Below are 14,349 nucleotides of genomic sequence, written 5' to 3'. Positions count from 1 at the left end.
ATATATTTATTTAAGAAATATTTATTAAGAGTGTATTAAATCCCAAGGACTCTTCTGTGCATTGGAATATAATGTGTTAAACAAACTCATTGCCCTGTGGAGCTTAGATATTAGTGGGAGAAATACCCAAATAAGAAAACCAAAAATGTATAACCAAATTATACGTAATGCTGTATTAAACAGGTGGCCTAGGATAATCTCTGGTAACAATCACCACATTTTACTAGTACACTGTAGCAAAGGTTTATTTCTTGATTATGAGAAGTCCACAGTGGCTAGTCCAGGCAGCTATCCAAATTTGCTGCCCTCAGCTTTCCAAGATGCTCCCTTCTTGTGGCTCCTTCATGTCAGCACGTGTTTCCACTAGAGAAGAATGAAACAGCAGCAGCTAAAAGCTTTTACATGTGTCACTGCTGCTTCATGTTTTATTGGCCTTGGCAAGTCACATGGCCAGGCCTACTTTCAGTAGAGTGAGAAAGTGTGAATCTTGGTAATCCCAGTGGTAACAAAGAACTGGATGTCCCTACCACAAGTATTAAATGGTATGAAAAATGGAGATAGAAAGAGAGGATACAGGATGTGTAGTTTTTTGCCAAGATAATAGAAGAAAAATAGACATAAGTCTTCATGTGTATTTTTGCTTTCTAACAAAGTAAATATTTCAGAAAAAAAATTAAGTCGATTTAAAGAAAACTATTTAATAACTGTTGTTACAAATTGGTTCTCAGATATGAGAAAAAACATAAAGTTTATACATGAATGGCTGGTGTTTAGAAATACAGAGTTGTTAAATCCATTTGAAGACAGGGACAATATTTATATTGGTACCCTCAATTATTTAGGCACACAGTAAGTATTCAATAAAACTCTGTTGAAGTTAATAATTCTCATTGTTTTTAATTCTTCTTGCTTTTCTACCTGATTAAATGTCTTAAACTAAATTATGGTATAATTTTGTCCTGAGATTTGATAGTGTCTTTCAAGGCCAATTTTAATCATCTTTACATTAATATTTTTATATTCAACTATTGTTTAAATTTGGACCACACACACTTGAATCACTAGTTGTCTCTCCTAATTTGTCTTGGGTGTTTTCCTAAACCATTGGTAAGTATTCTGCAGAGAAAAAAAAAAAGTTGTAACAGTACCTTAATGTTGGAATTTGAAATCTACCATTTTATATATTTTTTTAAACAACTTTTATGTTTAACATTCCTTTGACAAGTGCTGTGTTGGAGAGGGATTTAATACATTTAAATAAAGTGGGCATAAAATGCAAAGATTTAAAAAAATTCTTTCAAGATCATGCATGTCCTTCTTAAAGATAGAAGGGTATATGTATGTAGTTTTTAGGGTAGTAGAATTACGGTTTGTCTTTAGACTTCTGTTCTTTTCTCTTGCTTTTCACTACATCTTTTTTTTTTTTTTTTTTTTTTTTTAGATGGAGTTTCCCTCCTGTCACCCAAGCTGGAGTGCAATGGTGCAATCTTGGCTGTCTACAACCTCCGCCTCTCGGGTTCAAGTGATTCTCCTGCCTCAACCTCCCGAGTAGCTGGAATTACAGGCATGTGCCACCACGCCAGGCTAATTTTTGTATTTTTAGTAGAGACGGGGTTTCACCATGTTGGTCAGGCTGGTCTCAAACTTCCAACCTCAGGTGATCCACCCGCCTTGGCCTCCCAAAGTGCTAGGATTACAGGTGTGAGCCACTGCACCCAGTCTTGCCTAAATCTTTATAATTTAAAACACAAATCATCCAAAGAAAGGACTCAGTTATTCTCTTAGTGGATAGGTCAAGAGCAAACTAGAAGAGTGTTCTCATCTCTACCCAGGTGACCTTCATTTCAGCATTTCGGTGCCATCGTTTCCCCATTTCCCAGTGGCAGGTCTGAGGCATCGTCTCAGGCCCCTTAGTCAAAAGCGTGCCCCACATCAGTGCTTCATCTGGGCATGGTGGCTCAAGCCTGTAATCCCAGCACTTTGGGAGGCCGAGACAGGTGGATCACCTGAGGTTAGGAGTTCGAGAACAACCTGGCCAACATGGTAAAACCCCATCTCTACTAAAAATATAAAAATTAGCCTGGCGTGGTAGTGGGTGCCTGTAATCCCAGCTACTTGGGAGGCTGAGGCAGGAGAAACACTTGAACCCGGGAGACGGAGGTTGCAGTGAGCTGACATCACACCACTGCCCTTCAGCCTTGGCAACAGAGCAAGACTCCATCTCAAAAAATAATAAAAAATAAAAATCAATCGATCAATCAGTCAGTGCCTCTTCTGTCTAGCCTGTGAATCATGTGACCCAGTGAGAGTCTATGCCCTTTGATGCAGTTTGCTGTTCTTGGATTCGTATGAAATTTGTTCGTTAGTTGGCAAATAGGACAGAGCTGTCTTCTGATTTAAGAGAGTGCCTTAAACCAGTTACCTCCTACCTTAACTTGATCATTTAGATGGAAAGCGCTACTGCTCCAACAGAGCAGAAATTATATAAAAACTATTTCTGATGTGAGTATCTTGCCTCCTGAATTGCCATGGCTACTGGTGTCTCTGAGGGAAGAAGATAAAAAATAAAAACACAGGTTTTACAATTCCCACAGGTGGTAAACCTACTTTGCATTACTTAAGAAAAGCTTTAAAGGTGCAATGAGGGTTTTTAAGCTAATGACAATTTATGCCTAAAACATTACAATAATCCAACGAAATCAAACAGCATTTTAAAAAGTAACAATTTCGTGTAGAAATTGCTGATAGCATCAACACATGCTGGGAACTTTACAGATAATGAGCTGTATCAGTTTTGGCTGAGGAGTTATTTGGCCTTTCATTTGTAAATAAGACAGTATTCTTTTCCCTTTGAGGAGTATCTAGACCATTAATAAAAGAGTACTTATATCCTTTGTCCATGGTGGCAGAATTGGCCAAAGCAATCGTGGATTTTGTTCTTACAAGATAGAACTTGGAGAAACATTAATAGGTTGTTTAAATGACAGCATTCTATAGTTGAAGATGACTAGAGGTAGAATCGGAATATTTGGATAAAGTCCTTGCTGTACTGTTAACTATCAATTATTTAGCTTTCCATATCAGTTCTTTACTAAGGTTTATATGATCTGGCCCAAGGGTACCTCCCTAACCCCATTTTATGGTCTTTCCTCACTTGCTTCATTTCAGCCTCTGTGCCGGATCTTGCACATTCCAAAGACACAGTCCCACTGCAGGCCGTTCTGTACTTACTGTTCCCTGTGACTGGGATGCTTTTCTCCCATGTGCAGGCTGGCATTTGTTAAGCAGATCCAACATGTTACAAGGTGTTTTAAAAGCTTCATGTGTTTGTCTGGGTTGGTTTTCTAAATAACTGTATGAAGTGAATAGTGATATTTGATGGATGAAGAAACTGAGGGAGATGAATGCAGAAGAGGCAGGATTGGAACCCAGGCAGTCTGGATGGGATCCAAGGCATTAACACTAAGTATTCTCACAGTGCACAATACCCAGAGAATGGTTCACACCCTTGCTTTGACCTTAGGAAAGCATTTTCCAAGGCTGTTCCTTGGAGAGCATTTTCCTATCTTGTTTAAAGTAGAATCTCTGTGACTTTGTTTCTCTTTACTCTGTTTCATATTTCCTTACAGCACTATGTATTTCCTGACATTATACTGCATATTTATTTGTTTATCCCTTTGTTTGTCCCCCTTTCCCCACTAAATATAAACTCGATGAAAGAAGGACTTTGTTCTGATTCATGTGCCTCTATATCCTGCACCCAGGTCAATTCTTGACCTGTAACAGGGACTGAAATGTACTGAAAGAGGGATGTAAGTCAGGTTGAAAAATTATTTATTATGTTTAACATTTTATTCTTCAGACATTTACTGAGCACCCATTTTGTGCTCAACTCTGTGCAACTTTTTGGAAGTATAAAGGCAAATGAGAACGATGTGACCTCCTGCCCTCCTAGAGTTTAGAACATCATGGAAGAAATAAACAATAAACAGGCAAATACATGTAGAATAAGCCTTCTATGAGGGCAAATATAAAGTGCAGCAGAGAAGGAAGGGTTTAGAGAAAGCTACTGTGAGGAGGTGATATCCATACTGAGACCTGAAGGACGGGCTGAAGGGTAAGAGAGGTGGAGATGGACTTGGGAGAGCACTCCAGGAAGAGGGAATGACAGAAGCCTCTGAGAGCATGTTCCTGTCCTGAAAGTATCTCAGAGTGACTCCGGTATAGGATGTGAGGGGCAGAGTTGAAAGTCCGAGACTAGAGTAGAAAGCCAGGGCCAGACAGCTCATCAAGTGTCCTGAAACCTATTCCAAAGAGTCAGGACTTTATTTTTTGTGAAATGTGACGCCACTGGAGGATTTTTAAATCAGTGTCATTTTTAGTATCTGATTCAGTGTACTGCCTTCAGCCAGGACAGTTGGCAGTATTTCTATGTTATCGATGGGACAACTGAGGCCCCAAATAACACATTTAAGAGATAGGTGGGGTTGATTTAACATTCTCAATCACCATGTTGTCAGGGCCTCCTAACTCTTACCCTCTCACCCTCCATCCTTCCTTACTTCTGATTGTTATTCTTGACAAAAGTAAAACATAAAACCGTTTACCTGCCATCCTTATTTTTATCCAAGGAACACGTATGCACTCACACAGCTTCCAGAAACCAGTTCCCTTGGTGGAAGCCAGTTGTTTTAGGGGTGGTGCGGCTTGTATGTGGACGGACACCATGTGTGCACTGAGCCCAAATTCTCTGTTCTTCTTGACTAGGAAGCTGGATTTGTACCAGGGAACCTTTTATCTAAATAGGCGACTCTGGGCTCAGGAGAACAGAGCCGACTTGACAAAGTAGAAAAGAGCTCAGTATTGGTCTGCCCACGCTTTGGGCATGCGTGAGCACTCGCAGCAAAACACAGCTGGCACATCTAATTTTAGCCTCGCCCGCCTTGAAAAGGGACCCTTTAAGGAAATATATTTTCTCTGAAACAATTTGTATTATAATGTAGCAGCTGATAGACATGACAGAATATTATCATTGGTGGGGAAGAAACTCTGCCAAGTAATTATGATTTTTGTTCTTTTTTTTAGATGATATCAGTAAAGTGATTAAAGCATCAATGCATCAAAATAATCATAAAGAGAGAGACAATGGGAGAAACAGATTTTATTTGTAAAAAATCTGATAAACCTAAAGGGTCACTTCCTTTGATTTTTTTTTTTTTTTTTACAAAATGGATGTAATAAAAAAGTTATTATTTTTGATATATTCAGTTGATCAGACCAATCTGATGACATGTGACACTAATAGCAGTCCTGGAGTAGACCCTAAAATTTCTTCAATATTTAGCATCCACCAGGTTTTCCAGGTAGTAAAAGGTTAGTTTCTCAATCAGCTCTTGGATGTGTCTGGCTCTAGTGTGTTAACAGATTTTGAAAGCATCCGGGACTTACTTTTTTCCCCTTTAACCAGCAAGGTTAGTTCCCCTGCCTTTATTTCTTTTCCTTTCTCCTCCTTCCTTCTTTCGTCCTCTCTTCTCTCTCTTCTGTGTTTTGTTTAGCAGTGTGGCTTACCTTGGAACTTCACAAAAAGAGGAACAAAAAGCAGCTCTTGTGTAGGGTAGATGGAGGAGGGATAAGAAATAATCCACCGCCCTCATTTGAGTTCTTCAGGTTCAGTTCCAGCGGCAGCAGCGTTGCTGCAAAAATCGCTTGCTATTCGAGATAGCCAGCAGAGGGAATCGGAACTTTGCTTGCAGCAGGGGTTGAAGCAGCCTTTTTTTTTTTTTTCTTGGAGGAAATACTGCAGCCTTCTGGACTGCGTACGCTGCTCCCTGGAGAGGCTCTCTCGGTTCCACCCACCGGCTGGAAGGAGGGGAAGTGAATGAAAGGACAGGACAAGCCCCGAACACCATGTCACTCTGGGAGGGAGACAGCAGCAACTAAGCTGTACAAGGTTTTGTTTTTTTTTTCTTCCTTTTTTTTTCTTTTTTTTTTCTTTTTCCCCTTTCTTTTTCTTTCTTTTTTTTTTCTTTTTCTTTCTTTCTTTCTCTTTCTCTCTCTTTTTTTCTTTTTCTTTAAGGTGGGGAAAGACAACCAGGAGACAGGAAGCTGATCTGCAAGGATTCGGAGTTGTGCTAAAAGGACTTTGATTTTTTTCCCCCTTTACGAACGCTGGCAATTGACATCACTACAGACAGCCTGGTTAGAGAACAAACTGCCTCATCCCAAGTGGACCCCGGCAGCTGGGGGAAGCCAGGCAAGATCTGGGAAGGCTGTGTGGGTGTTTTTTCTACAGATCTCACTCCTCGCCCTTTTTTTTTTTTTCCCTTTGGTGTGTGTTTTTTGTTTTGTTTTGTTTTTTAAAAAAATTCTTGCTGTGTTGGAACTAGCGAGTGGTGGAGTCTCTGAAGCCTCATCAGTCACCGGGACTGTCAGGAATAGTGGTTTAAGAGGAAGCTCGGCCTGGGGCACTATACCCTGTCATCCAGTTCCCTGCCTCGGAGATAAAGATTCCAGCTACATGGGCAAACGCCTGGATCAGCCACAAATGTACCCCCAGTACACTTACTACTATCCTCATTATCTCCAAACCAAGGTATGGCTTGACCCACGGTCTGGCAATCAGCGTGGTATCGTTCTGCACTTGGGATGGGAAACAGACAGGCATGTGAATTATTAGTTAACCCCCACCCCCATCACTTCTTCCTGCTTCTTTGAAATTAGTGACATACCAATGGAGTTAATAAGGCAGAGGAAGACATAAGAAGAAAGCAGCAAACCCGGAATTGTAGCTTTCTCTTTAAGGAGAGATAATAGTTTCACTTGAGTTCAGTTCCTTTGTTGTTATTTGGCAGCATAAAAGGTCCTGATATCAGGAAAGCCTTTTGCAGATGGGCACGGTTTTTAGGAAGCAGATCACAACAGTGATTCTCTAGGCACAAGAATATAATTTCAGGGGCTTTTCTGGTGAGCTGTTTTTTGTTTGTGGCTCTAAAAGGGTTTTTCCCACTGGATAGGATGTGCAAGGGTGGGGGTAACTCAAACTTTTAATCGCAGAGTATAGAATGAAAGAAGGGTGTGAGAAGGTATAGGGCTCCTACCAGAGTCTCTGAGAGTTTGTTTATTTTTATTTTTAATTTGCCTTGCATATTTTATTTTATATTGAGAATGATCAGCGCGCTACAGACTGCTTTACAATAGATGTTCTTTACTTTTAGAAGATCTATTTTTCTGTGTATCTGCCATGAGGAGGCCTGAGTCTTGAAAAGGAATGAAATGTAACTGATCATAATTGGACTTGAATTGGTTAAATACTTTAGGCTTTATGTGTGTGTGTGCTCAAATGACCATTAGGGGCTCAGAGGCAAGCCCACGTAAGTAAGCAGTGGGCAGTACCTACCCTGAACTTTATCCTGCAGTTAAGACATGAAAGACTCTCAGGTGTGAAATCACTGCTCCAATTTGTCAATTAAATTGGACTTGATTGGGGGAAAACATGTTAGCTGTTAGCGGAGTGACCACCTCGAGAGTATGGGTGATATTATTTTGTATTGCATTAGCGTTAGCCAGACTCCACCGTCTCCTTAATAAATAAATATGCCGAGAGTGAACAAGGTGTGCCTGAATGATCTATGCTGTCACCAGGACTCGGTGATGTGATTAGGGTTTGGTAATTCATGCTTTGTTATCTGTCATTTATTTTGTCTCATCCAACAATGCCTATTTGTAAACCAGACTGGGAAGCAGACTTTCAGTATTATACGAAAAATTATTGCTTTATTTTTTTCTTTTTCAATTGCTGTATAATCCACCCTGCCCCTCCAAGGTCGACTCACACTGCTGTTTGCCTTTGTGAGCATTTAGTTTGTGCTGCTGATGCTTAAATAGACTAGCCCTCCTGCTCCGTGCCTTAAGTTTTAACTCTTTGGGGGTGTTAGGTTGAGAATGCTGCCTGCCATTCCTCAAGGAAATGGCAGAGCAAGGACAAGTTAAAAGGGGAAAATTTACAGTCATTTCTCATCCCTCAACAAAACAGAAACAATAAACTCAAAGGTTGCATGAAAAATATCAGACATTCCATCCCTTTTACTCATTTGGCTAAATTTTTCCAAGTGTTTCAAAAATTACACTTTGTTTCGGGTCCTTATTTTCTGCTATGGTATATATTCAGAAAAGAAACTTTAGATTGAAATGAATAACATAATTGTTTTTCTGTTTGAGACTTCTTTCAACCTATTACTAACAGGAAATAGTGAATGTTATGCACATTTTTTCAAAGACACAGGGTGCTGGATGAGCTATACTAGTAGAAAGTGTGTGTATGAGAGAGAGAAAGATGGGGGGGTAAAGAGAGAGAGTGGAATAGTGAGTGAGGGAAAAGAGAGGAGCCTGAAAACTAGGGAGATTGTAGATATCTGTTTTGGAGTTCTATGTAGTTTAGTGTTGTATGGACAGGCGGCATCTGGATCTTGTTACTCTCAAGCTAGCCAACACCATGAACTTCTGGAACATTTTTAAAGAAGTTAGATCCATTAGGCATCCTATGTTGATATTTGGATAATCAGACCAGGATAGTAGGGAATATAAGATCAGCTACTTTGCCTATCATGGTAGTTCATATTGATTATTATGTTGCAAAATGTTGACAATGCTTTCAAGTTGTCCTATATTGTTATGGTGGCTCTGAAATGACAGACATTAATAGCATTCCTGGAAGCTGAAGATGAGAAAACGTGCCCTGTTTTGAAACTTGCATAGAGAGGAAATGAGATGAAGAGTCAATGTGCAATCATATTTTAAAATGTGGGTACTGGGGACTTTCTGACAGGGTTAATACTATACAATGAAGTACCATTATGTTTCAGTGTAATGGGAAAACAACTAGGTTATTTCCACATCACTTTTTGTTCCTTCTACACTTATACCTCAAAATATAATTTATAATCATTTTAAATGAAGTACATGCTGCTTATATTTATTTGGTAAGCCTGGGTGGAATTCATAAAATCCACTCTTTGTAGCCTTGGCTTGGAGTTATAATCCAATTTGAAATTCATAGCTATTTAAAATGATGCTGATATGTCAAGAATACTTATGTTTGATGAAAATAGATTCTGCGGTAGGTAAAAATCACATTCTGGTGATAACATATCTTAAATTTTTCTCTTAATTGAGGTAGGTTTTCTTCCTGCCAATCCACAAGGGCTATTTACTATCATTAGGTTTTTGGGGAAAATCTTCACGGGATTTTAAGGATTGAAATGTTTATTACCACATTATTGCAGAAAATGCACACATGCTGAACTCTCTTTTTCTGCTTGTGCAATGATAAATACTTCTGCTATTTTTTAATGATAAAACAAAATGAAAATGAGATTTAAGAAATAAATGCAGATGTTTCCATTCTCTGGAATACATAGTAAAGTTTTAGAAGAACTTGTGACGCTTCCCTGCCTTCTCTGCTCCTATTATTTTCCATTACATTGGAATGAATCTCTCAACTTTGTTTCTTTAAAAGTAAATGTTTATGCTCCTTCAAATAATTTTTCAAATCCTTAAAATGTTTTGTATTAGAAAAATATACATGTAAGTTAAGATGAAAAGCCAGTGGTTGACTCATATCTATAATGTGTACCAATATTATCATCCTATGCTCCCTCTTTCACACCTCACATCTTTAAATAGTTGTCGTTTGTCAATTTTCTTTTTGATGAATTTTTTTCTTTTTTTTTTTTTTTTAACCAAAAGAAGCAATTTCAAGGAGGAACATTGCTTTGGTTAAGGAATAATGAAGAAATCTCAGTGATATGTTGTAATATTTAAATAAGAAACAGCTGGATAAAAAAATAGTTTATCAAGGCAAATTTGCTGTTTGGAAGGGACACCCAGAATAATCAGCAAGCTTTAGAGAAAGGGGGCTCAAAAAATAGTTCATTAGCTTAATGACAAAATACAAAATGTTTGATTAGTTGTAATCCAACATTTTTCAAGTATTTTATCACCCTTTCCAAAAAAAACCAACCTGTTGCTGTTGAATTATAAGATCCCAGGTGAATTTCATTCTGATTTTTTGAGGTACTTGCCGGGGTGGGGTGGGGGTGGGGGTGGGGAGTAGGTGGGGGTGGACGGGGGTTCTTGAAAAAAAATTAGTCAAACTAGGTGAGCTAAAAAGAACAAAACCTGGTTACAGCCTGGCGAATTGATTTTTTTTCCAGCTGAGAAATAGATATTTCTCTCACATATATTTGGAAAACTTTAGTCATCTTCATAAAACTTAAAAAGTCACCTAAGCACACACAGCAAGTTTCTCCTTTCTTCCTTTTCCACACCCTTACCAGTTCACTATGTTTCTACCAATCCAGTGCCCAGTTGCTAATGATGTTGCTCTCATATGAATTTACTGCATTGCCTTCTGGTTCCCCAGAAGGTCTTGAAGAAAGAGGTTCAGACTAGTGGACCCAAACAGAATTTCTTGGCTGGTGGTACTCAGATTGTGTTCAGAGCCTGGTATGAAGAAGGGGCCAGGCGTAAGAAGTAATTAATCAACTGCACATTGATTTCAGGCTGAATATTCAACCATCTGCAGCCACCCGTCTCTAAAAGTCTAGCTGAAGCACAATTGATTGTGCCATAGAATGAGCAAACACTTGAAAACACAAGTAGGTGAAGGAAGAGAGGCTTCTACGGAGCAAAGGATATTCTTAAAGATGTGAATGTACAGATCCTTCAAAAGCAAAACAAAACAACCCTGTAACACCTTCCTTACATATGAAAATGTAGAAAATCTTGCAGAGGGAGGGAATGAGTTTAGAATTTCCTTAGTACTTCCTGCCTCAGATTTGCATTGATATCCAGAGTTGGTAACTTGCCAGTTGTTTTAAAACAGCCTTGAAAACTCCAAAGTTCTGTTTTTCTTTGAAAGCCTGAAACATACAAAACTCGTTTTCTAAAATCTTCCAGCGATAGAATTTTTAGGTACAACTCCAAATATTTTCTTTCGCTTCGGGAGGTAATATAATAGCATGAAACTATGATAGCACGAAACTGTGATAAATCCTGTTTGTCTCACTTTAGACTGTATAGAATTTTTAATTGGTTTCAAATAAGAGGAAAATAGAAGGAAGGGGCCATCCTTGTTTCTTAGTTTTGTTTTGTTTTTTTCTTAACTCTCCCAAGCCTTCATTATCAGTGGGATTGGACACAATCCCAATGCATGTTTTGCTATTTTTTTCCATGATATAGACATTGTTTTAACAACACTAAGTTTGGTGCCTACTTAAAAGGAGTGGAAACGTAAAAAGTTCATCGTATTTTCTTTTCTCCAGAATGGATTCAAACTTAAGGAAAATATCATGTATATTTAACAGCATCTTTCTAAAGCATTTTCCTTTCACTTTCTTTCCATTTGGAAAAAAAAATAGCACAAAATTATAGCACAAAATTATTTCCATGAAGTAATAAAATGTATTTGAGGGCTGGGGGTAGGGATAATTTGCAGGGAGGGACACAATATAGAAGAGAGGATGCAAGTTCATTCCAGGTCTTTCTGGCTTCAGGAATTCTGGAAAGCTTCATTTTTGCACTAATATGATTTTACACAACCTTTTTGACATTATCAGTCTTTTGGCAGAGAGAGAGTTCAGTCACAATTATGCCCATGCCAAATTCTGAAATCAAACCAAAACAACAAAAAAAGTATTTTCTTTTAAAATAAAACTTTTTTAATGTCAAACTTTTTATTCAGAGTAAATGGTTGATGTTTATTCAAAATTGGCTTCAAGTACTACATTGAAATTGTTTTGTAACAGTCTCATAAGCCACAGCTGTATGTGATTAAATAGTGTAATATCAAAAGCATGTGAGAATAGACGTTTTTATGCTATAGCTATTGCACAGCAAGAGTGCAGATGGAACTGAAGGGAGACCAAAAGTGAAAATGTATTCATGTGGTGTAATACGTGTGTTGAGGATATGTGTTGCCATTTTTTGCAGTAGTGGGAAAATGTTGAACTATTTTGGATGTGCTTAGAAAATATCCTCTCGGAAAACGGAAACAGACATATAATACCATTTTTAAAATATGGAGTGGATCATGCCATTTAATTAGAGAACACATAGGTGCTGAATAGATCTGAAACCAATTCAAGTGGAAGAATGAAAATTATTCCCATTGAGTACACATTCAAAAAGCAAAAGTGACTTTCTCATTTCTGTTTTGAAATTATAGTTTTTTTTTACTACTTTAATCTACAGAACTATTGTAAGAAAACCTTCATCCCATTTATACCTAAAGAAAAGTATTAGGCAATAAGAATCAGCAACTTACAGATGGCAAAATAGGTGGCAGTATATTGCTTTTTAAAGATACTTGGAAATATGATGCTATTCAGTGTTGTATAAATATTGCTCTTTTCTTACCAATGTTAAAAATTACAAAGATACACAAGGACATACAACTTTTGCTTCTATTTCTGTAACAGAAATGTTATCGTAAAGAGGTGTCTGGTTTTAATGAGGTGATTTAATACAGTGTTTTTGAAATAATATTTGTTAATAAAAATTAATAACCTCTAGCTTCCTAGAGATAATAAATCTCTAGGATTAATCATACTAATCATCACCACTATTCATATGTGATTGTTTTCAGGGCCTTGAGAAAGCTTATAGAATTGGCTATTTTTAGATTTCAGATTTTAGACAAAAGTAACTTCAAAAAGAAAAAGAGAGTGGCAGACTGAGATGAGTTAAATTTTGCTTGGTTTTGTTTTTTTTTTTTTTCTTTTAAGTTGATATTGGCAGATAATCTGGTCTCATTCAAAATGTTTTGTTTTATCCATGTAGGTGTATTACTCAGGGAGTCTATATTATGTGGAATTATGAATAAAATTTTAATAATTCAAAACCAATTCTAATAAATTTCAAATTTCGAAAGTATAGATAATAAAAGAAAGATAATAGATCCTCTCGTTTTGTGGGGGAATTCTTTGATTTGTATGTCAGTGCATTGGTTTCTAGGTTGGGTTCCTTCACTAGGATCCCTTCCATTGTGAGATAGCTGAGCCTGCTTTGGTATCTTAGTGGTATCTTCAGGTGACCTCGGTTTTGTGTCATTCATGAGTTTTTCTTTGGTTCCTGGATGCTTGCCACAGAGCAGATCAAATGCTGCTTTACTGGCTCTCTGGTGATTTGAAAAATTTAACTGTCTTCATCCTTTCACACATCTAAATCCAGTGCACTGAGAGAAACACGTCCATCACTTGGGAGTGGGTGGACAGCAGTTCCCAGGAGTGGAACAAAATGACAGACATTCTTTAATCATGATCTTTTCCAGCTTTATTGTGGTGGTTACAATTTTTCTTCTGAGTGGGTAAAATTAAGGTGTATCCAAAAACTTAATTGTGATTGTATGATGTTTTACTTTTCCTCATTTAACTTCCTCTCTACAGGTGGTGTAGAGCTAAATGGTTATGCATGTTTGCCTAAACCAGTTGAGGTAACGAAGGAGACCAGAATTGCCACATTAAAATACTGACAACTTTAGTTTCATGAGTGATTATAAGGAGTCAGTGTAAATATAACAATTAATGAAATATTATTTCAACAGAATCCGAAACCTACAAATCCGCAAAACCTACAATCTCTGAATCTCAGAATAGTAGCCTAGAAAACGTGGGAACTGAATACTGTGGTTACTACAGCTATACTGTAGTATTGTAGGAGGGAAGTAACTCCCCAAGCACATATAAACAAGAATATTATCTTTTCTACTTTTTCTTTTGAGATTCCCTTCTTGTTTTTCAAAAAGCCCCTGTTAGCTGAATTAATGAAAGCAAATGACATATGCTATTTTAAGTTATTATTTAAGCTTTGAAAAATCATACATTATTTTCATATAACTTAGTCCATAAGTTCTTATTATGCTTGCTTCTCTGAGTATATCTGGAGTATAAAACAAGGAAGATAATCCTTTGGGAAAATTGGTTTCTATTCATATCAGTCTGTGTGTTCATTTATTCATTGGTGAAATGGGTGAAATAACCCTGACCTCAACGATATATTATAGTGGCCTCTGCTATGGAAGGTATGAAGTTGCTGAGCTGCTAAGAGAAGGGTGGTCCATAAATAAGTAGCAATGTTACCATTTCTGAAGCCCAACTGCATATTTTTACTTACTTTATTACAAACTCAGCTCTGGGGTGGGTAGCCTGTCTTTAACACAGAAAAGAGTTCAGGAGCTCCTCAAATGTGTAAAAGCCATTTCTATTTGCTGAAGCATAGCTCTTCACCACTTAATCATTGAAAATTATGTTGCAGAATATTTAGTGATGGGGGAATGTTTATAATACATCAAAT

At 37.6% G+C, this 14,349-nt stretch overlaps 1 protein-coding gene across 5 annotated transcripts in view; it reads left to right on the top strand.

Annotated features, from left to right (window-relative positions):
- RBMS3 (RNA binding motif single stranded interacting protein 3) overlaps nt 1-14,349 on the top strand; it is a 1,191,227-nt gene that overhangs the window by 448,140 nt on the left and 728,738 nt on the right. For 3 of the 5 annotated variants that reach the window (XM_032162240.2, XM_032162238.2, XM_032162234.2), the window contains exon 1: nt 5,753-6,592. The exons of the other annotated variants lie outside the window; for them this stretch is intronic. In XM_032162240.2, coding sequence (XP_032018131.1) covers nt 6,518-6,592 — 75 coding nt within the window. In that variant the 5' untranslated portion in view covers nt 5,753-6,517. Of the gene's footprint in view, nt 1-5,752; nt 6,593-14,349 lie in introns of those variants that run through there. 5 annotated transcript variants of the gene reach the window in all.

The sequence above is a fragment of the Hylobates moloch genome, unplaced genomic scaffold (assembly GCF_009828535.3).
Source record: "Hylobates moloch isolate HMO894 unplaced genomic scaffold, HMol_V3 SCAFFOLD_8, whole genome shotgun sequence".
NCBI lineage: Eukaryota > Metazoa > Chordata > Mammalia > Primates > Hylobatidae > Hylobates > Hylobates moloch.
Note: the sequence above shows the minus strand (reverse complement) of the source record. Positions and strands in the feature narration are given on the sequence as shown.